This window comes from Gymnoscopelus braueri, assembly GCF_963280865.1.
Source record: "Gymnoscopelus braueri genome assembly, chromosome: 16".
In the NCBI taxonomy this organism is placed as follows: Eukaryota; Metazoa; Chordata; class Actinopteri; order Myctophiformes; family Myctophidae; genus Gymnoscopelus; species Gymnoscopelus braueri.
Genome location: NC_137616.1, coordinates 12,082,106 through 12,106,363, shown reverse-complemented (window position 1 = coordinate 12,106,363; position 24,258 = coordinate 12,082,106). Strand labels below are relative to the sequence as shown.

The window sequence follows — 24,258 nt, the reverse complement described above, 5'->3', positions numbered from 1 at the left end:
ATATTTGGAATAGAATTATCTTAGGCATGGGCTTGGGGACTCATATAAAAGGCAGGAAGCAGGGGATTGTGAATAATAAAAGACTACTAACACAACACATATGTCCTCCATATACAAGAAAAAGGCCTAAGTACAAGTTTCTGTATAAAGGACAACCCTCTGAATTCCTCACATTCTTTTCTGCCTTGAAATTCAGTGTTCTCCCTTATATTTCTAATTTACAGCCTGTGAAGTTTATGGCCTGTCAGGTCCCTCCTATATAACTTAAAAAAGAAAAGACGTTTCTGACACAGCTGCACTATTTTTAAATGAACAACCTGTGATGCTTTTTGTGGTTTGTTTTCGTTTAAAGCATAATACATCATGTCAGACAAATACCGTATGACTTCATTGAAATGCCTCCATCAGAGTGATAAATCTTCCAGGCGAACATCCCATGTCCCAACACTATCAAGTGACTTCCTACATCACACTCCCAGCATTCCTTTTGGGTGGGTGGGTGATGGAGTGAGGCCCCAGGATGTCTCTTGTTACTGGTGAACTGGACATGCTCAGAACAGGGAAGGGAAGAGACACTAACAAATTGTGTGCTTGTCGATGGTTGAGTGGTTAACCACATGAACCATATCGCTGTACTTCTCAAACTTTTTAATTTCAAGGATCCCCAGTTTGGTATGCTTTAGGCCACAGACCGCCCTAGCGGAGAGTGTACAAGTACAACTGGAGCCAAATTATTTGGTTCCATTTGTACAACCTCTGAGTTACAAACCTGTAAACGTCCATTTAGTCCTAACTATCAATCATTTAGCTGGGGACCCCTGGGGGTCCCTAGACCCCACTTTGAGAGACACAGCCCAGTTGTCCCTATTATGGGGTGGCGTGCACATTCAGCAAAAAATTGCTTATCTACAAGCAATGCGTTGTGAGCTTGCAGATCGGCTATATTCAGCTATAAGATATGTAGTGGGGACTCCGGTCAACAAAGTATATACAGTAGGCTAAGGTTCAAGTGGTTAAGATATCTGCCACATAGTTTAGCTGGTCAAGGATCAACTCACCTTCCTTCCTCACTGTCTCTCTTAACCACGTAAGTTCTTTCAAAAATAGAGAAGATAGTAGATCTACAAGCTTACAATTTCTTGAACCATGTCATCCAAAACTGAAAACGTTTTGTATAAATTAGCCTGTACTTCACTGCCCCCCATCTAAACTGGCCATGTAAACACTGAACACATAAGAAGGGGTGTGAACTGTGCATTTTTTAAAGATAAATCATTGACACAAGTTGGTCAATGAGTGATAAAGTGTGGCATTTTTAATTGGCTATTCCTGAATTTCCCAGTATATACCTCAGAGAACAGGTGGGTAAAAACACCGGAATATTACTGGAACTGATGGATGAGTCATCGGGTTTGGTAAGACAATAGCATAAACAAAACACATGCAAAGAAAACAACAAAAAGTGTGTGTCACACTACATTCATTCAGGGGGGCTGAAGAAAAGATACCTCCACAATTTGGTTTAACTCAGTGGTTCTCAAATTTGGGTCCAATGACCCTCAGGGTTCTTTGAGGAGGTTCCAAATGGACCTTTAAGTTACAGGCCTGTAACTCTGAGCATGTGCAAATGAATTTAACATTTATACTCTCTCAGAGTTATCGGGGTCCTTGAAATTGAAAAGTTTGAGAACCACATGGTTTAGTTCACTTTGCCCCCAAATCTCCTCAAGTGTAACTTGAGAGGAGCAGCTACTGTAGCTCCTTTGTGATTTGACTCTGGAGATTAAGAGCAAACTCAGTTGTAACCTGATCTCTCTCCTCCCCACGAATGTATCATCCCACATCGTCTTCATGTGTGCCGCCGGAAGTCAAACTACAATGTTTTGATATTTAACAGACAGAGTTAGTCCTCCGGATGATTTCAAAAAGTGAATTTACCAGAGTGTCATTGAAGTTCACCATTCAACATCTCCTACATCTTTGTAAACCAAGGCCTTCCTTTTTTAAACAAAGTTTTGATAGATCATTTTAAAACCTTTATCATTACATTCAGTAGTCTTAGTTAAGCCATTGCAGCATTGGTGAGTTTAAACAAGCTTTACCTGCCAATCTCTGCAGTCCTGACCTTTGATATTCAAGAAAGAAAGCTCCCTTAACAAAAGTGGTGAATCCCTTTGCCCGAAGAGCATTTCTTTAGTCTAGTCTCAAATACCAGGATAGAAATCCGATTCTGCATTACAGCATAACCTTCTGGCTTAGCTCTTGAATTTTGCCAGAGGAACTATGGACTGCGGTCTTTCAGAGTTGCCTCCAAGTATAAATAACCTCAACCTTTTGGCATGTGATACGTACAAAAGCATCAATAGTGTTGGTCAACTCTCTTTCAAAAAAGCTTGAAACTTGAGGAGGATCCCCAAAAGCCACATGGCACCATTCAATACTCAGGGGTCGATGTCACGGTAGCACTAAAAAGAAAAGCTGAGGTAACTGTGCGAATGGGCTTCCATGCTATTTTTAAGCTATTTTTTTTTAACGATAAGTAATTAAAGATTTAATAAATAGTACAGTGCAGAGAAACGAGAAAGAGAGGGAAGCATACAACACAAAAACCGACAAACATTGGATTTGAAGCCATGACATAATGATTGACACCCTGCCTGTAATACACAGTACCAACTGGCTCCCTTCAGGCCCCCAGGTGTCTATACTCTAGAGCTCTCCATTAACATGTGTCTAATTAGCAACAACATATGTGTTGTAATGTTCAACATATGTTATATGTTGAGAATATATATGTCAATATGTGGCGTTAAGACCATTAGGCTGTTGAACAAACCCTGAGCCCTGTCACCATGATGTCACAATGTCAGTCTTGTCAACACAGGCCAACACTCATTATAATTATAAAGGCAGTATAATTGTTGTTGTTGTTCTTTCTTTCTACTTCATTAGAAAACATAATTGCGTAGCAGTATGAATTATGTTGCGTAGAGGGTGTTTTTTCACCCATGCTCTTTTATGCCCGTAAACTTGGGTGATGTGACAATGAAGTTGAAGTTATGTTGCTTTGAAAAGTAATGCAAATCTATGTAAGTATTTCAAAGTCAGTGAGCCTCTGTGAGTATGTCTGCATATCTGTGTAAAGTGGTCCTCATATTGTTTAATGATTAATAATGTGGTTTGTTGCCCACTGTTACATGATGATTTTCTCTGCCGCTCTTGGAAAATTAAGTTAAATAAATTGATTTGTACATGCTGCATAGTTAAATGAATAAATAACAGAGAGCATAAACTGATTCATAGACAGGGATAGATACAAGAGATACAGAATAGATACAAGTCAATAGAGAGATAACTATCAACTGGTAATCCTGCTATAACCAGCCTAAAAGAGGTTGGTGATGAGTGGTGCTATAGTGCCACTGTGTGGTGAGATGACACTATTACAGTATTAAACCAATTTTCATACCTTAGATTCCAGTCTTAAAGTAAAAACGAATCAAGTTTAAAAAAAAAAGATTCTTAAAGGTCAGGACATTTACAACATGACATAAAGCCCAAAATCCCAATTCTTTGTATTCTATGTATTCTACATGAAAAAACAAGAACATTAAAATGTTAATGCATCTGGACAGGATGACAAGAATGCATGATATCTTCTCCAAACAAAACAGAAGAAAACATTATTCATTGATTCCCCAATATCCAATTTCACAATATTCAAGAATTGTCTAATGATTGAACTGAAATAATTTATAATAGGAACATTTTCAAAACTAAGAATAAAAGAACATGATGTTCTTTAGAACAAAGAAATCACCTTCAAATCAGTTGGCCAGTTTGTCTTTTTGAGGTCTGGGGTGGTTTTGTTTTATTGGGTCTGAATGCTAACAAAAGGCCATATTGAATTACTCTGATGTCATGAGAGAGGAGCGCTATATCTGATCTATTTGAAAACTCAGCAAGACAATGAATGTGGTCTGAACTTTGTGGAGGAGAGTTGTGTTGTAGTAGAAAGACAGTACCTCAGAATCAGAATCAGATTTATTGTCACATCACAGGTTTACATGTGCAAATCAGAGGGTAAAATTGTATTTTCGTGCAAACTCCATAATTTTTTTGTTTTCCAGGAAAGAAAGAAAGAAAGGTGGGGGGGGGCATCGAGAGGGAGAGCAAAGACAAAAAGAAGAATCAATCAAAGATATCTACATAATTATCCACATCCATAATCAGCTTGTAGATCTGCTATTTTTTAAATATATATTTTTTACACAATGTGGTCCCTGGCACAAAATATTTTCAGATGGGGGTCCATGGCCAAATGTATATACATTTGGCATGAAAAGGTTTGAGAACCACTGATGATGCCCAATTTTTCTCACATCATGATATCATCTTATCTTGCTGTCTTAGGTGAGCACAAATAAAGTCACATAGGATATGTGACACAAGATGTCCTCTTCCCTTGCAGAGCAAACCTTTAAATATGAAGGTCATTCAAGGCAAGGGACATAAATAATCATGATAAGAGTGTAGAACAAATACCTTCTTTCAATATTCAACTGTAACAAATAATAATAATAATAATAATAATAATATATAATAATAAGTGTGTGTGTGTGTAATTCATTTCATTCACACAATGAAATGAATTATTCTGGAGTCGAAAAGTGCAATTCAGCAGAGGCTCCATTAGGTGACTGAAGCCAAAATCCAGGATAGAGGGTCTGGGTGAATGTGGTCTGGACTTTGTGAAGGAGAGTCATGGTGTCAGAGATGCTATAGAACGACAGAGTACCTGCAATGTGATCCAGGTACACTCCTACTCTAGATGACACAGTACCTGGGATTTGAGTGTCAATGCCTCTGTGTCTAAAAACAGAACCTCCTTTGAGACATTGTAAAGACCAGGAATTGTCAGTGAATCCAAATCCACATTCACATATTCTAACATCTTTATATGAGACTGCTATAACAAGGAGACCTCTCCACTCTATCTCCCAGTAACGGCGTCCAGTGAGGCAATCTCTTCTAAGAACCTGAAAGCATTGAATGAATCTCTCTCTGTGATGAGGATATGATTGTCCTCCATTCATCAGAGTTACTTTTCTGTTCCCTTTAGACAGAGACAGGCGTTTTTGTGCTGTGTTTGGATCCAGTGTGAATGGATATGAATATTGAAAGAAGTCATCTCTGGTCTTGGGCTCTGGGCATGTTGTCGACTCTATAACATCCCATCTATTCTGTGTCATTGACACATTTGGCCCTTCCTCTTTAAGTATGTGTTGTAGTTTATTTCCCAACTTTGACACAGCCGCAGTCAAGTATTCAAAGTAGCTCACAGGAGAGGCAATGCTGCTGACTGGGTCTGTAGATTCACTGATCTTTGGCAGGGAGATGTAACTGTGGAGAAAATGGATGTGATCCTCTGTGTGTGAGAGCTGCTCCAGCTCAGCATGTCTCCTCCTCAGTTCAGTAATCTCCTGCTCCACACACTTCCTCAGTTCTTCAGCCCGACGCACTCCACTTTTCTGCTGGTCCCTGATCTGCTCCCTCACGTCAGATCGTCTTGCCTCAATGGAAGTGATGAGCTCAGTAAAGATGGTGTCACTGTTCACCACTGCTCTGTCAGCAGAGTGATTGATAGACTCCACCTCCTGGTGAAGCACCTTCACGTCTTTCTCCCTGTCCTGGATTCTCAGATGGATGCTCTGCTGTCTTTTACTGAGCTCTTTCTGTCTCACAGTCCGTTCTGCTACAGCTGAGATCATATTGTGACCTTTGTGTTCTTCCATGGAGCACAGATAACAGATACACTGGTGATCAGTACGACAGAAAATCTTCCTCACCTCGTCGTGACGAGAGCAGATGTTCTCCTGAAGCTTGCTGGAGGCTTTGACCAGTTTGTGTTTCTTAAAGGCAGGAGACTGATAGTGAGGCTGGAGGTGAGTGTCACAGTAAGAGGCCAGACACTGAAGACAAGTCTTCACAGCTTTCAGTTTTCTCCCACTGCAAACATCACAGACCACATCTCCAGGTCCAGCAGGGCATTGATCTGGAGGAACAGCTTGTAGTCCTGTCTTCTTCAGTGTCTCCATCACTTCAGCCAACATGTTGTTTTTCTTCAGAACAGGTCTTGTGTTAAAAGTCTCTCTGCACAGTGGACAGCTGTAGACTCCCTTCAGATCCTCCAGATCCCAGCAGCCTTTAATACAGCCCATACAGTAGTTGTGTCCACAGGGAACAGTCACTGGATCATTCAGTACATCCAGACAGATAGAACAGCAGAACTGTTCCTGGTCCAGTTGAACTCCTTGCTGCGCCATTTTACTGCAGACTGTCTGACAAACATAACAGAACTGAGCCAAGTTCATATTAATATCTTCAGAGATCACATAACATGGGGAGGTTATTCCTAGTTGTGAGTGCGTCAAAAGGAGGGCGTTTAAAGAGGCAGTGTGTAGTTCACTGTTCATTATGCAGAGAGGGCAAAAGCTGTAACAATCTGATGAACGGGTGTATCACTCTTTCCTCAGTTGATCCCCAGGCCATTTCTGACGTAGAATCCATTTCTACTTGGGATATTTTTGTATTGTGCATAGTTAATGAAACAATTTGCATATTTGATTAAACTAGCAGAAATATGAACTAAACTAAACTAAACTAATATCATAACTGGTCATATCTGTCTCAGAATATTACCTTATTTCAACTAAAATAAGTTGCTACTGAAATCTCCTAGCAAAATTATTATTAACATTGCACAAAATCAGTTGAACCATTTTAAACCTACATACATGAGCTATTTGAAAATAGCTGATCTACAAGTTCACAACATGTCACGGTGTGAGGCGTGGAGAATCTTTGTATTTTCTTACACATTTTGAATATTTTTGAAACTTTTCAACAACACAAATCGTGTATGGTTGTCTCTGGCACAAAGTATTTTCTGATGGGGGTCAGCGGCCAAATACATATTAATTTTAGGGGTCTGATATGAAAAGGTTTGAGAACCACTGAACTGAGGATATCTAAATGGCTGTACACGTATTATTATTATTATTATTATTACTGTATTATTTTGTGCAACCAAGGTGAGAATTGACATATTTATTTCTTCCATGGTTTGGTCTGAGATGGTATTTGACTGGTCACATCCTTCTGGCTTTCCGTGAGTGACATCCATTGTGGGGTACAGGGGTGTTGTCTGTGATGGACAACACCTCCAGACCTCCCATGGTCAAACCTTTGATGGAAGCCAACCGTCCTGGTCCAAGGCCTTTCACCACCACACGGACATAGGTAATTCCCTTCCCTGTGGCTTTTGAGGCAGCAGATATCCCAGGAGCCTGAGCAGCGATGGGGTGGACTTCTTAACGTTCTAAAGACGTAATCTGGCTTGCTGGGTCAGGTGTAAGGATATTTGCAATATAACCATTGTAATCCTACATTAAATTATAATGGCTTAAGGGAGGACTGGTGTGCATTGGTCACAAACCCATTCCTAAATGAACCAGGGTTTACTGCAAAAACTGAGGCGTAATGTGAGCAACACCCCCTTCTGTCCATAATTACTTAGTACAATGAAACTACCTGACTCTTGTACCAGAATTTCCATGGAATTTCCAACAAAATGAAGTTCAATAAATGAATTTGTACAGTTAATCGTTATTAGTATAGGCAAATTTATAATTAATTCAATAATGAAATAACTGAGCATAAACCTACTCACAGACCAAGAGATAAAACTCACTGGAGAGAGAACTTACAGGTTGATGATTATACAGTATAGTGCTACAGTGTGGTAAGATGATTGAATAACAAAATACAATATGAATTATACTAACATTTTGTTCTAATGAAGCATCATGTTAGACTTGCGTTGTTGATAAAACAAAAACCGTAAATGAACGTTATGTGAAATAATGAATCAAATTGACAATTGATGATTTTTAATTCTCAGGATAATTGTAAGATGGCATAAAGCCCAAACCCAATTTTTTTCACATATGCAAATGTATGACTTCATGAAAAAGAAAGAACAATAACAGTTACAACATCCAGACAGGATGAGAAAATGACAAAGATATGACAAAGAGATGAAAAACATATCTTCTCCATCAACAAAACAGAATGAAAACATTATTCATTGATTCCTTAATCTCACATTTTACAATGTTCAAGAATTGTCTAATGATTGAGCTCTAAATACAGTATACTAGGAACATTTTCAAAACTAATAATAAAATAACTTCCAACAAGAAATATGTATTTCTAAACAAGGAAACACCTTCTTGTCAGTTGGTCAGTTTGACTTCTTGTTGTTTGTTTTAGAAGTTGTAAATGCTGACCTTTTGGTGTTTGTTTGGTGAATGTTGACATGGAAACAAAAGCCTTAAAAAACATATTTTTTCTGTTCTGTCATGAGGGAGGAGCGCTAGATCTGATCGATTACAGATTACACAACTCAGCAGAGCCTCCATCAGTAAGTGATCGGAGCCAAAATCCAGGATAGAGGGTCTGTGTGAATGTGGTCTGAACTTTGTGGAGGAGAGTCATGGTGTCAGAGATGCCATAGAAGTACTCAGAGATGCTGTAGAAGGATAGAGTACCTGCACTGTGATCCAGATACACTCCTACTCTGGATGACACGGGACCTGGTATTTGAGTTTCAATGCCTCTGTGGCTGAAAACACAACCTCCTTCATTAGAACACTCGAAAGACCAAGATTTGTCATTTAATCCAAATCCACACTCATCACGGGTTCCTGTTCGGCTGATATCTTTATATGAGACAGCTATATTAACACATTTTCCACTCCACTTTACCTCCCAGTAACAGCGTCCAGTCAGGCGGTCTCTACTCAGAACCTGATGCCATTTATTGAATCTCTCTGGGTGATGAGGGTATAATGATAGCTGTTCGTAGTCAAATGTTACTTTTCTGTTCCCTTTAGACAGAGACAGGCGTTGTTCTGCTGTGTTTGGATCCAATGTGATTGAACATGAATACTGTAAGAACTCAGCTCTGGTTTTCGGCTCTGGTGATGTTGACATGATTGTCTCTTCCTCTTTAAGAATGTGTTGTAGTTTACCTCTCACCTTTGACACAGCCACAGTCACATCTTCAAAGTAGCGCAGAGGACAGACTTTGCTCCTGACTGGGTGTGTTGATTTACCGATCCTTGGCAGGGAGGTGTAACTGTGTAGAAAATGGATGTGATCCTCTGTGTGTGAGAGCTGCTCGAGCTCAGCATGTCTCCTCCTCAATTCAGTTATCTCCTGCTCCACACACATCCTCATTTCTTCAGCCTCACTCACTTTTCGTTTCTGCTGGTCTCTGATCAGCTCCCTCAACGTAGATCGTTTTCTCTCAATGGAAGTGATGAGCTCAGTATAGATAGTGTCACTGTTCTCCACTGCTCTATCAGCAGAGTGATTGATAGACTCTACCTCCTGGTAAAGAGCCTTCACGTCTTTCTCTCCCTCCTGGATTCTCAGCTGGATGTTCTGCCGACTTGTACTGAGCTCTTTGTTTCTCTCAGTCCGTTCTGCTGCAGCTGAGATCATATCGTGACCTTTGTGTTCTTCCATGGAGCACAGATAACAGATACACTGCTGATCAGTACGACAGAAAATCTTCCTCACCTCGTCGTGACGAGAGCAGATGTTCTCCTGAAGCTTGCTGGAGGCTTTGACCAGCTTGTGTTTCTTAAAGACAGGAGACTGATAGTGAGGCTGGATGTGAGTGTCACAGTAGGGGGTACTAAGTGAAAAATCGTTACGCGGCGGATAAAAGCATGAAATTTGATACAGATGTCCCTTGGGTCATCCTAAAACATCCTAGAAGGGGTGCCCAAAAAAATCTTAAACAGGAAGTGACTTATGGACAAAATCCAAAATGGCCTCCTAAACTGTTGACCGTTGACTCAAAAGACACCAAAATAATCTCCAAAAAGCATAAAATGTGGCACACATGTCCTTTGGGTCATCCTAAGACATCCTAGAAGGGGAGCCCAAAAAAATCTGAAACAGGAAGTGAGTTATTGACCAAATTGAAAATGGCCGCCTAGTGTTGTCGATTGACTCAAAAGACAACTAAAGAATCTCCAAAAAGTATAAAATGTGTCACACATGTCCCTTGTGTCATCCTAAGACATCCTAGAAGGGGTGCCCAAAAAAGTCTTCAACAGGAAGTGAGTTATTGACTAAATTGAAAATGGCCGCCTACAGTGTTGGCGATTGACTCAAAAAGCCTATAGAATCTCCAAAAAGTATACAATTTGGCACATATGTCCCTTGGGTCATCCTAACACATCCTAGAAGGGGTGCCAAAAATAATCTGAAACAGGAAGTGAGTTATTGACTAAATTGAAAATGTCCGCCTACAGTGTTGAAAGATGATGCAAGATACCTACAGAATCTCATAAAAGCATGAAATGTGGTACAAATGTCCCTTGGGTGATCTGAACGCATCCTACAAGGGGTGCCCAAAAAGGTTTTAAACAGGAAGTGACCGCCTAAAAGCAGTTGACACAAAAGAAAACATAAGGGGACGTCATAAAAGTGTATAATTTGGTACGTACATTGAGTGCTTCTTAATATATCCTAGAAGGGGTTATTTATTTGTTTGCTTGTTTATTAAACTTTTTAGGAAGGGACCATGTTGAAGAAATTCTAAATGGCTGTTTAAACAGTTGACCATGGCAGTCTGCATATTATGCAGACTCAATACGACAGGTTATGCAGTGCATAACTTGCCGTATTTTGTAGTCTACCTTCTGTTTTCATTTCTACATCACTTATTTATTTTACTTTCTGCATAATCTTTGTATTGTACTCTTTGAATCTTCTTTATTTATCTAACTCTCTGCATATTCTCATTTATTTTACTCTGCATCTTATCTTACTCTGCATATTCTTATTTTACTCTCTGCATCTTATTTATTTTGCACTTTACATCTTCTTGCTTGTTTTACACTCTATCTTCTCATGTATTTTCTTCTTGATCATTACTGTTTTTTTGTGATTAGTGTTTAGTAACTACATGTATTCATGTGTGCCATTTCGCAATTACCAGCACATTGGCATAATGCTCTGCAAGGTAACCCAGCATCCCGGCATCTACACTTTCTCGAACAGAAGGGCTCAGCTTTGCAGCCACACTTGAGTTCTCTACAAACTTAAGCAGCCTCTGGCAAGAGTGTCCATAAAGGTGTCCACGAATCAGCGACTTTAATTTATTTGTCAGGAGATGGTAGAGATTGCATAGCTTTCAGGCTTCTGGACCAAATGCTAGATTGGCTGCTCGATTTGAATATTGTAGCAGTGCAGCCCGTGTGGGAGGAGTGTTTTCCATTGAGAGACTATTCAAACTTTTTTTGGCACCCCTTAGGATGCATTCAGATCACCCAAGGGACATTTGTACCAAATTTCATGCTTTTATGAGATTATTTTTTATGAGTGTCTTTTGCATCATCTGTCAAGACTGTACACAGCCATTTTCAATTTAGTCAATAACTCACTTCCTGTTTCAGATAATTTCAGGCACCCCTTCTAGGATGTCTTAGGATGACCCAAGGGACATGTATGCCATTATGAGATTCTTTAGTTGTCTTTTGAGTCAATCGACAACACTGTAGGCGGTCATTTTCAATTTTGTCAATGACTCACTTCCTGTTTAAGATTTTTTTGGGCACCCCTTCTGGGATGTCTTGGGATGACCCAAGGGACATGTATGCCAAATTGTATGCTTTTATGAGATTCTTTAGTTGTCTTTTGAGTCAATAGATAACACTGTAGGCGGCCATTTTCAATTTGGTCAATAACTCAGTTCCTGCTTAAGATTTCTTTGGGCACCCCTTCTAGGATGTCTTAGGATGACCAAAAAGACATGTGTGCCAAATTGTATGCTTTTATGAGATTCTTTAGTTGTCTTTTGAGTCAATCGACAACACTAGGCGGCCATTTTCAATTTAGTCAATAACTCACTTCCTGTTTCAGATTCCTTTGGGCACCCCTTCTAGGATGTCTTAGGATGACCCAAGGGACATATGTGCCAAATTTTATGCTTTTTGGAGATTCTTTTGGTGTCTTTTGAGTCAACGGTCAACAGTTTAGGTGGCCATTTTGAATTTTGTCCATAAGTCACTTCCTGTTTAAGATTTTTTTGGGCACCCCTTCTAGGATGTTTTAGGATGACCCAAGGGACATCTGTATCAAATTTCATGCTTTTATCCGCCGCGTAACGATTTGGCCATTTTTTGTGCTTAGTACCCCCTACTATAAGAGGCCAGACACTGAAGACAAGTCTTCACAGCTTTCAGTTTTCTCCCAGTGCAAACATCACAGACCACATCTCCAGGTCCAGCATGAAAGTGATCAGGAGGAACAGCTTGTAGTCCTGTCTTCTTCAGTGTCTCCGTCACTTCAGCCAACATGTTGTTTTTCTTCAGAACAGGCCTTGTGTTAAAAGTCTCTCTGCACTGTGGACAGCTGTAGACTCCCTTCTGATCCTCCCGATCCCAGCAGCCTTTAATACAGCCCATACAGTAGTTGTGTCCACAGGGAACAGTCACTGGATCCTTCAGCTGATCGAGACAGATAGAACAGCAGAACTGTTCCTGGTCCAGTTGCTGCGCCATTTTACTGCAGACTGTATGATACACAGAACTGAGCAAAGTACAGTTTCACTTCTTGATAAATCACATGACATGGGAGGTTCTTCCTGGTTGTGGGTGTGTTGATAGGAATGTGGTCAAAGGTCTTTAAAGAGGCAGTGTGAGTGGTTCACTATGATTCATTGGAAGACATAGATTTACCCTGTTATATGAGTCAATATATTTGTTGAATTTATCAAAGGAACCCCCTTAACCAAAAAATAGAGACATCAGACACTGGCATTTAGGGACGATAAAAAATGTAATATATCTAATGTATTTTGTTAAATGACAATTCCAATACTACAATGCAGGCCAGGCAGGTGCTGATTGCCTGCCTAGTGCACAAATACAAAGTTCAGATGACTTAAGCGATCTTTTTCTAAGTATAATCTATTTACAGGATCTATGAACAGGATAATCTTCTGTTCTGAGGCATTTATTTTTTATTTTTGTCTAAACTGTAGGGGTGTGATACTGTTGTTCAGTACAATTATAGTCTCCTACTACCACAAAGGGAAGATAAAATGGTTTCTGAGGGAATGCAGAGTGCAGTCAATCCCTTTACTTGTCTAGAATGATCCAGTAGGCCAGTAGGGACAAGGGACAAGGGACAGACAAGCTGAATGATGAATATGTGGATTGTTGAACGCTATTTTATGATTTTCTCTGCCATTCTTGTAAAATGAAGTTCAATAAATGAATTTTTACAGTTACTATTAGTATAGGCACATGCATAATTAATTAAATAATGAAATAACTGAGAGTTCAAACCGACAGACAGACCAAGATTTAAAACTCACTGTGGAGAGAGAACTTACATACAGGTGAATATATTGTGCCACAGTGTGGTGAGATGATTGAATAACACTATTACAGTATGAGTTACACTAACATTTGATGTTGATGTTATGAAGCAGTTTTGTTCATAGAACAAAGCATCATGTAAGACGTGTTGTTGATTAAAACAACTTAAGTGAACGTTATTTGACATAATGAATCAAATAGCCAATTGATGATTTTTAATGCTCAGGATAATTACAAGATGGCATAAAGCCCAAAGCCCAATTTTTTCTTCAGAAATGCAAATGCATGACTTCATGAAAAAGAGAACAATAAAAGTTACAGCATCCGGACAGAATGACAAAATGACTCAGATATGACAAAAAGATGAGAGACATTATTTATTGATTCCTCGATCTCTAATTTTACAATGTTTGTACAAGTTGTCTTGAATAATAATTGAGTAATAATTGAGCTCTACAGGTTACAAGTTTACAGGCTATGGCAACGGTTGGCAGAAGGCCAGCAGCGCATGCAGTTGAAATAGTTTAAATATAATTATTTTGGGGGGGTCTCCAGGTCAAATATGATTATTTTGGGACTACTGTCCCAGAAGGTGAACCTGGTGTGAACCTAGCTCTGGTCCGTCCGCGGTGGAAAAGCCTGGTGAAGCGCGGTTACTATGGACCAGAGCTAGTGTGAACCATGGTCTTGCACTGCCACCTATTGACCAAAGTTGTTATTGTTTTGGGATGAAACCAGAATACAAAGACGAAAAGTGTCTTAAAAAGAAAAAATACAAATACTCTCAAAACACAATGACAAACAAAATAATTCTATACACTAATGTGATGACACTTAATGGGCATCATATACTAGGAACATTTTCAATACTAATAATAAAATAACCTCCAACAAGAAATATATACTACTGTAGGATATAGGCCTATATATATTTTTAAACAAGGAAACACCTTATTGTCAGTTGGCAAGAGGGAGGAGCACTATATCTGCTCTATTACAAATTACACAACTCAGCAGAACCTTCACAAAGTGATCAGAACCAAAATCCAGGATAGAGGCTCTGGTTGAATGTGGTCAGAGATGCTATAGAAGGACAGAGTAACTGCACTGTTATCCACTGATCCAGGTACACTCCTACTCTGGATGACACAGGACCTGGGATTTCTGTGTCTGAAAAACCTTCTTTAGAACACTTGAAAGACCAAGATTTGTCATTTATATGAGACTGCTATATTAACATAGTGTCAGACCTATGTCAACTATGTCAATATAGTCAGACCGTCTCTACTCAGAACCTGAAACCATTCAATGAATCTCTCTGGGTGATGATTGCTGTCCGTTCCTTAGTGTTACTTTTCTGTTTTCTGTTTTCCCTTTAGACAGAGACAGGCGTTGTTCTGCTGTGTTTGGATCCAGTGTGATTGAACATGAATACTGAAAGAACTCAGCTCTGGTTTTTGTCTCTGGTGATGTTGACAGTAAAACATCTACTCTCTAATATGATTGTGTCTTCCTCTTTAAGAATGTCTTCTAGTTTATCTCTTTATCTGTCTTCTAGTTTATTCTATAGTCACATCTTCAAAGTAGGGAGTAGAGGAAGGACATTGCTGCTGTCATTACTTTGGCAATGTAAACATATTCTTTTATTGTTTTCTCAATGTAATAAAGCTCCATTGGATTGAATTGAAGTGTTGATGCACCGATCCTTGTCATGGAGGTGTAACTGCGTAGAAAATGGATGTGATCCTCTGTGTGTGAGAGCTGCTCCAGCTCAGCATGTCTCCTCCTCAGTTCAGTAATCTGCTGCTCCACACGCTTCCTCGGTTCTTCAGCCTCACTCAGATCACGTTTCTGCTGGCCTCTAATCCGCTCCCTCTCCTCAGATTGTGTTCTCTTAATGCAAGTGATGAGCCTCACAGCTTCAGTACAGACGGCGTCACAGTCCTCTACTTCTCTGTCAGCAGAGTGATTGATCGACTCCACCTCCTGCTGAAGCACCTTCATGTCTTTCTCTCTCTCCTGGATTCTCAGCTGGATGTTCTGCTGTCTTTTACTGAGCTCTTTCTGTCTCTCAGTCCGTTCTGCTGCAGCTGAGATCATGTCATGACCTTTGTGTTTTTCCAAGGAGCACAGATAACAGATACACTGCTGATCAGTACGACAGAAAATGTTCCTCAGCTCATCATGACGAGAGCAGATGTTCTCCCGAAGCTTGCTGGTGGCTTCGACCAGCTTGTGTTTCTTAAAGGCAGGAGACTGATAGTGAGGCTGGAGGTGAGTGTCACAGTAAGAGGCCAGACACTGAAGGCAAGTCTTCACAGCTTTCAGTTTTCTCCCAGTGCAGACGTCACAGACCACATCTCCAGGTCCAGCATGGCAGTGATCTGGAGGAACAGCTTGTAGTCCTGTCTTCTTCAGTCTCTCCATAAATTCAACCAACATGCTGTTTTTCTTCAGAACAGGTCTTGGGTTAAAAGTGTCTCTGCATTGTGGACAGCTGTAGACTCTTTTCAAATCCTCCTTATCCCAGTAGCCTTTAATGCAACCCTTACAGTAGTTGTGTCCACAGGGAACAGTCACTGGATTCTTCAGCTGACCCAGACAGATAGAACAGCAGAACTGTTGAACTCCTTGCTGCGCCATTTTACAGCAGACTGTCTGACATGCAGAACTGAGCTAAATTAAGGTTCATTTCTTCAGAGATCAAATGACATGGGAGGTTCATCACAGTTGTGGGTGTGTTGATAGGAATGCCTTTAAAGCGGTAGTGTGTAGTTCACTATGATTCATTGGTAGAAAAATAGATTTACCCTGAATATATTTGTTGAATTTATCAAAGGAACCCCCTTTAAAACAAAGGTTATGATTTAAAGACAACATTTTGGTTGATAAAATATGCAATATATCTAATATATGTTATTAAATGACAGGTGCATACTCCAATGCAGGCAGGTGTTGATTGCACGCTTAGTGCACAAATAGAAATCCCAGATGACAAGATGTTCTGAGGCATTTAATTAAAAAGTCTATTTCCGAAGTTTATTTCCCCAATCTTTTCAAACCATACAGATGTACAGGGGAAAACATTGATACCAGTAATAAGAGACAAACTGAGGCCCTTGACTCCACCACCCACCCAGCAAAAGGAATGCAAGGGCACAGAGGGGGTATGCAGGCTGCTCACAGTTTGCCCCCCTCCTGCAACCCTGTTGGAGTGTGATACCGTTCAGTACAATTATAGTCTCCTACTACCACAGAGAGAAGACAAAAATGGTTTCTGAGGGAATGCAGAGTGCAGTCAATCCCTTTACTTGACTAGAATGATCCAGTAAGGCCAATAGACACGCTTCGAGGCATAAAGGACGCTTCAATACCCAATACACTGCCAATGCCCCTATCATTTTAGGGCTCAAAGTGTCAATCACTTTAACTGCAGGAGTATATCAATGCACATCGCACTTGATTGTTGTAGTGCCACAAAACTCTTGCCTATGCTATTCTGTTTTCGTCATGTGCATCTTGACATCATTAATTGCCACCGTGCGGGGTATTTGATGTGCTGTAGTGTGACAACGTTTCCCCATAATGCACAATCCGTTGATGTGCGCTGAGGGCCCAGGCACCGAGGGTGCCAATGTTATGCTTAATTTATGCTCTGTTGTACGATGGTGTCGCGTGCTGAAAATAGAAGATGAACAAGCAGGAGAGGGATAAAAAGGAGGGTGGCAATTAGCCCCTAGGGCTAATTGCCAGGGTTTAGTGTTTAGTGGTTTAGTGTTTAAACAAATTTGAATTTTTCTTTGACACTGTATTCAGTGGCTATATAGACTAGAGAGTAGGGAGCACAAATGCAGCTGTGCAGATAGCAGAGGATCCCACCCATATGCAAATAGTAGATCTGCTATTTTCGCTACCGTTAAATAATGATGACGTAGATGCTGTTTTCCATTGAAGGGTTTTTCTCGTGTTTCAGTACTGTTCGAGTACTAGTCATGATGAGCTAGCTCCTCACCACTTTTTTTCACCCTCTGAAAATGTTGAAATATACTCATCTGAATGTAAAAGCAGGGCGTAATAGACAAGTAAATAATTCCAATGTCATTTTCTTTATCACCTGCCTACCCACAAAATATAATTTATAATTTTCATCCTAATAGATCGTGGGCTAGAACCTGATGTTAATTTGAATATGTAACTGTCTAAATTACAATTATCTTTTTATTTTTGTAAGAACTAACCACATATATATATAAAAAAAAAAAAGATTAACCCTGTAGGTGTTTAGCAGAGAGAAAGATCCAATCAACTTAGATCAGACAAAATAAGTTATGGAAGGAAAACATGGCATTTAATTGCAACACAGATCAAGTTAGTTCTATTATTTCAGCATGAGCAGAATATTTATTTTCACTCCTATCATGAAACAACAACAATAACCATTTGATAGGAATGGAAAAACAGGGATGAAAAGGCTGTGGCCAATATTACATCACCTCTATGCAGACTAAACAAAGGTACAGAGCTCTAAAAGTGATTATTTGGCTTAAAGCTATAAGCGCTTTTTGGTGATTTTTGGGCAAAATTTTAATTATTATTATTTTTATTTTTTTTAGACAGTCAACAATGCACAGGGAACCACTTTTGGGGCTATAGAGCACCTTTGTAAAATGGTGCTGTATAGCAGTGGTTCTCAAGATACTAAGCAGGTTCTTTGTATGGCAGTGGTGCTATAATATAATACAGCATCTAAACCACTCAAGAACCAGCTGGATTTATCTTGCCCTGAGGGACCTGAACTTTTGCTTCTGCCCTGCAAGACCAACTGTCTCTCACCATGCCACGCTCGATCACCACGCCAGCTTCCTGGGGACATAGACATTTGCAACATTTCATACTTTAATTTACATAAAGACATACAAAATACCAAGCATGGAGACCGAGAGAGACATACAGAGGGACTGTCAAAATAAAGATAATATGAAAATAAATAGATGAATACACAGACACACACACACACACACACGCACGCACGCACGCACGCACGCACGCACGCACGCACGCACGCACGCACGCACGCACGCAGGCAGGCAGGCACGCACACACACACACACACACACACACACACACACACACACACACACTCACACACACACGCACACACTTATCTATGTTTTTTCCCATCAATTCCTATCATCTACCTGTGGGGGGCAGCAACATGCCTGAGACGCGTCTAACAGCAGCTCGCATGAAGAACCTCCTGTGAACTTCCTGTTTACGTTTAACACATGACGTCACGGCTGACATTTAACAGTAAACAGACCGCTCAGCGTCGCAAGCTGTGACCAAACTTGTGAAACAACAAGTCCGCCGGGTATTTATTTTATTTTAATCTGATCAGAATCAACAATATATAGACTAACCAGGGTAGACTGTCAACCCATGTGGTAAACTGGTCATAGTGTGTGCGACACGTCATCTGGACTGTCTTGTTGACATCTAGCTAGCTAGGTGGCTAACTCAGCTAGCAGTAGGTTGATAGCTTGTTGATAACGAGCTCAGTTAAGCTCAAGTTCACAGTATTTTAATAATATAAACACTAAAGAAGACGTCATACCGCCTCTATATGGAGAATAAATACAACCTGAAGAGTCCTGGTAAGTTACAACTGTTTGTTCTTTCTACTTCTTCAAGTTTGAATTGATAATGTGACTAAAACATATCGAACAACACTTCCGCATTGTCCTTTTTCTACCTTATTGTTTCCCCCTAACAATATTGATTAAAACCAGTGGTGGAAAAAGTACTCACATTTTCTACTTGAGTAAAAGTATCAATACTGCAATGTAGAAATACCCTTTTACAAGTATAAGTCCGGAATTCTAAATTTATTTGAGTAAAAGTACAAAAGTGTTGGCATCAAAATGTACTTAAAAGTAGCAAAAGTAAAAGTACTCATCATGCTGAACGTCCCCTTTCCCAAGTTTCCAAATGTATTCAAATCTTTAGAAAATGGCAGATCTACAAGCTCACAATGCGTCACATCGTTAAGCATTGTGAGCTGTATAGCTGCTATTTTCAAATGGCCGAAATGTATGCAGGGCTAAAGTGGTTAATGCATGTTTTGTAATAATAATCAAAATCTACAAAGTAACCAATAACTAAAGTAGAAGTAAAAGTACTGACAATTGGACACTGACTCTAGTAAAGAAAAAATCCCTCAAAAGTGTACTTAAAGGGATATTTCACTTAAAAAAAAACTTTGGGTCATTGTATCGTCTACTCAGGCTTATGTGAGCCCCCAGACCGTTTTTAAGTTGCTTGATTCAGTATTTAGACATTTGATATTCATTTTATCAGACACGCCCCCTTCCTATACAAACCCATTATAACTTCAAACTCTATTTTTAACATGTTAGATTCATCAAAAACACCCGTCCTTGGTTCTGGTGAATCACCCTGCCCTCTTAATACGCGAGGGCGCCATGTTTTATCGATTACTTTTTTCATTTATTTTCAATATTTTATTTTGAAAATTAAAAAAATTAAATACAATAAAAAAAAAAGGCTGAGTAGACGATAAAATGACCAAAAGTTTTTTTGAAAGTGAAATATCCCTTTAAGTACAGTACTTGAGGAATGTACTTAGCTACTTTCCACCACTGATTAAAACCATTCTATTAATAACTAAATATATTAAATGAACGGGTTAATACATACGTTGAATGGATTTATGTGATAATACTTAAAAGGTGGTGCAGACACTGGTACAGTAGTTCAGTAGTACTAGTTTTTGAGTTTTATAATGGTGTACTTCACAATGTGACACCCATGGGAAAACAGAGCAGTGTCATACTAATACTTAAACTAGTCTGGTAGTTGGTACTATTAATACATTAATAGCCTTGGATCAAGACTATCATAGATGTATTTTATCAAGTCTGACTTTTGCTTTTGTATACGAAAGCAAAAGTCAGACTCAATAAAATACATCTATGGTAGTCCTGATCCAAGGCTAATACATTAAATTAAATGTAAACCCAGTTGTTTTAATACTTTAAGTTTAAACCAGTGTGGTACTAAGCGTTTAATCGTGTAGTAAAACTGTTAAAAACAAAATTGTGGTACTAATACTTTCTTCATTTCAAACCTCCTTACCGAGCTTCACGACTCAGTTCCAGTACTTGCCATTTGTGTGTTGTCTGCTAGATTAGATTCGGTCATTTGTATCTATCTGTAGAGTATTCACAGTTTTAAGGTGTTTAATTAAAATCTGTATCTCTTAACTTGACCACATCTTCAGCAATCTGCAATAAGCAACCAAGTCAACAACAATGCATAGGGGTCACTTTGGGAGATGTTGCCAGTGAAAGTTTCCCTATCAAGAGTACACTACAGCAATGTTTGGTGACAGTTAATTATGCATTTCCCCTCTTTCCACTGTTCTATGACTAGGACCCAATTAGATGGAGCAGAATATTCCTTATTATTCATTATTAATTAGGCTACTTGACAAAATGTCTTTCTTATGTTGCCACTTGGCGTAGCAACTTTTCTGGGGAAATGGAACATTTACTAGGGCGTGAGATAGATTTGCTGGCTGGCTGACTGTCAAGGTCAGGACTCAGAGGGTATTGCAACTGTGCAAAAGCCAAAGCAAGATAAGAGAGAAGAACATAAGCAGTGGGTTAATGCCACGTAGAACTAGTGGGTTAAGTAGGTTGTGGAAACTTGATGTTTGCTTTGCCCTTAACAGCTTATACACACACACACACACACATGCACAAACAAGCACACATGCAAGCAGGTGCAAAATTACTCCATATGCCAGACTGCCACTCAAAATTTGTTTAGACTCACTGACTTGGAACGGGTATCTTCCGTTTTCAGTTGAGATTCCTAGTTTCAAAGCGGTCAGACTAGTACTAAATACGTTACTGCACAGCTCCGTTAAACTTGACTAACAAAGCGCCACCTGTATTATTTTGCAGTACACAATAAAATCATCGGTGTAAATGTAACTCTTATTTGCTTACATTTGTGAGAGTTAAAGGGATACTTCACTTTAGGGCCGGGGACACATTTAAAAAAAATATAAAAAATAAATGAAAAAAGTTATGGAAAATTCATGGCCCCCTCACGCATTAGAGTGTCCTACTAATGTGTGAGGGGGCCATGAATTTTCCATAACTTTTTTCATTTATTTTTAATATTTTTTTTAAATGTGTCCCCGGCCCGAAAGTGAAGTATCCCTTTAAGTTAATGCCTCTCAGTGAACCGTAACCACTTTCAACCAGGACTCCCTATTTTGGGCATGTCATTGTGGAAAATCTTGAATATATCGGAAAACAATTGACATGGCAATGTTCTTGCTTTGTTGTTTTTGCAATATAAAATAAAAAACAGGATATTTGCATGATATATTGAGATCTGCATATCGTATCTAAACTTCAATAGCTCCATTTGAGAAATGATCACTGATCTAGCACTGATTTGGTGATTTTAGCTGTACAGTGCTCTTATCGACCCAACATGAGCTCTTGTTCAACCTCTGTAAACGCAGAATGTGCGTGCAAGAACAGTTACCGAGAAGTCATTGATTAATGTTATTTATCAGATGGACTATACTGTTTCTCTTCCAGATTAGTCATGCCATAATACTGTATGTATGCTCTCAGAGGATCAAACCAGTCAGCCTCTGTTGTTCTCTTGCTGTACTTCAGTTCACTTTGTTGTTGTTTTTTTTGTTTTATATCTATTAGTGGGATTAGTCTAGAGTGGGATTAGCTCTCTTTTGTTCCCTATTATTTCCAGCCGCGTGGGCTGAAAGCAGCAGAGGTTAACCACATTAGCCCTGGCGTCCCTATTTTGGGCATGTCGTAGGCTACAACTTTTAAATGCTTTCAAACATTGTCAATGCTTTTATATTATTTTACAGTGAAAATAGCCAATCTACAAGCTCACAGATTGGCTATTTTCACTATTTATTGTACAATGAAGTATATAGGGCTTAAGTGGTTAAACGCGCTCAGACTAGCCCCAGTGACAAAATACTACAAATGTTGGGTTATGCAAAATTATTTCTTGGGTAAAGCATTATAATTATAGCATTATAAAGGAGTAAAGGAGATATGTGTGTGAGACAGAGGAGAAAGAGGCTTTAACTTGTCACTCCCACTTACTAAGCTATTACTTGGAAGAGCGAAGCAGTAAGAGCCAAAAATGGGCACGGGATGTGAAGCTCAGTCACTCTACGGGAGGGACAGGCATGGAGCGTCTGTCACAATGCATTTGCAATTCCAATGCAATTGCACTTTGTAAAAGTGTCTGCTGAATGCCTAAACTGAATCCAACCGTGCACAGTGACAGCAACATTGGAAGGGACATCATGCTGAGAAATGGAAAGCCTGATACAAATAAGAAATCTGTCTGCAAAGTCAAGTTAACTTAAACTTAGGCTATTTGTTTACACTGAGCTTTTAACAAAAGTACATTTTGGTCCATTTTGGTCTCAGAGCTACAAAGAAAGAAAACTAATCAAATCAGATAAATAATACACGATATACTGTAGCAAGCAAATGTATTGTTTTGTGATGCTAGATGAAGTAGCCAGGTGTTTCTGATTGTTTAGGCCTACGTATTTTTGTCTGAGTGCATCGAAACTCTTTTCCAACCTATTAGCTATGATGATTGTCCCTTGGCTGATGTAGTTAGTAGATTCTCAGGGAGATGTATTTGGATCAACAGGTAGGGTTACTATGGTATGGTTTTGACAGTGCCAGAGGTAGCCTAGAGTTTAATTTCCCTCCTGCTGTGCACATTTGGCACTGTAAATAGTGACACACTGAATCTGTGACACTCTGGAGTTGACATGCACTGGTCCACTAAACGCTCTGGCCAGTGGGAGGTGCTGTAGGGAGTTTTGTACTACGAGCTTGGAGGAGGTACTTGGTTTTTGCTCTGGGAACGTATTCAACATGGCAACCGTGTCACAAACAATCTCATTTTACAGCCAAGCCAAGCGAAAATGTTTCTGAAGACATTTGAGTCATAAAAAAGGCAATGCAGTAACATCATTTTGATTCATATTTGGTCAGCACTGCCTAGTTTGATTGTGTGATCTTGAGTTACGCTAGCTGGCCCCGTTGCTCTGGACAGACTTAATTTGCATGAAGTTGAAGTCGAGTCCTCATTATGCTAATTCAGATACAGCAGTTGGTCTGTCAACTTGCCTTGCTGTATTCATCTTGCACCACGCAGCCAGATCTCCTGCTTTACAGTGGGAAATGAATTGGGCCCGTTGACTTGACATCCGTCAACGGATCCACACTGATGTGTGTCAATCACATCCATGCTCTTCTTGCCACTGGAATCAGAACATGAGAAAAAGTCAGTCTGTCACCCGCCCAAGAGAAGTGGTGGACTGATGGATTGCCCACAACGTTTCCCGTCTCCCCCGTCGACAGCTGCAGCCACGGGCCAAGGTATCAGGGCCCATGACCTGAAGAGTCTGGTCTGGCAGGCGTGAGTTTGAGCCACCGCTGGCGCCGTCTTCAAAGCCAGAGCCTCCCCCTCCTTCCCCGTAGGGTTTGGATGAAGGAGGGAGAAAGTAGACATCCCCAAAGGAGCTTTTTTTCTCAGCCTGGTATGTCTGTCTGACTGTCTGATATTCTGCTGCAGGTTCACCACTCTCTTGAAACTGAAGGTGATGAATTGTGTCATATTGCGGCTAGCTGGGATGCAGGGAGTTAGAAACGAAGTTCTAACCTAAATAAGAAGACCTTTTAATGCTAGA

General features: G+C 39.8%; 3 protein-coding genes across 3 annotated transcripts in view; 1 reads left to right on the top strand and 2 right to left on the bottom strand.

Moving 5' to 3' along the window:
- Positions 1-4,652: 4,652 nt before the first annotated feature.
- LOC308102820 (uncharacterized protein) lies at positions 4,653-12,656 on the bottom strand (the record flags this gene model as incomplete). The annotated part of the gene is made up of 3 exons (XM_080452676.1): positions 12,291-12,656; positions 8,463-9,810; positions 4,653-6,382 (listed from the first exon to the last, which is right to left on the bottom strand). The coding sequence occupies exons 1-3, from the start codon at positions 12,642-12,644 to the stop codon at positions 4,653-4,655; spliced, it is 3,432 nt and encodes a 1,143-aa protein (XP_080308802.1). The 5' UTR covers positions 12,645-12,656.
- Positions 12,657-13,672: 1,016 nt separating this feature from the next.
- Positions 13,673-16,109, bottom strand: LOC308102719 (E3 ubiquitin-protein ligase TRIM47-like; the record flags this gene model as incomplete). The annotated part of the gene is made up of 1 exon (XM_080452555.1): positions 13,673-16,109. One exon carries the CDS (start codon positions 16,107-16,109, stop codon positions 15,045-15,047), a length of 1,065 nt encoding a protein of 354 aa, XP_080308681.1. The 3' UTR covers positions 13,673-15,044.
- A 2,657-nt stretch (positions 16,110-18,766) lies between these two features.
- Positions 18,767-24,258, top strand: part of ube2j1 (ubiquitin-conjugating enzyme E2, J1) — a 35,505-nt gene continuing 30,013 nt past the window's right edge. Inside the window, exon 1 of the mRNA XM_080452407.1 lies at positions 18,767-19,120. Within this exon, the coding sequence (XP_080308533.1) occupies positions 19,090-19,120 (31 nt within the window). The 5' untranslated portion in view covers positions 18,767-19,089. The remainder of the gene's footprint in view (positions 19,121-24,258) is intronic.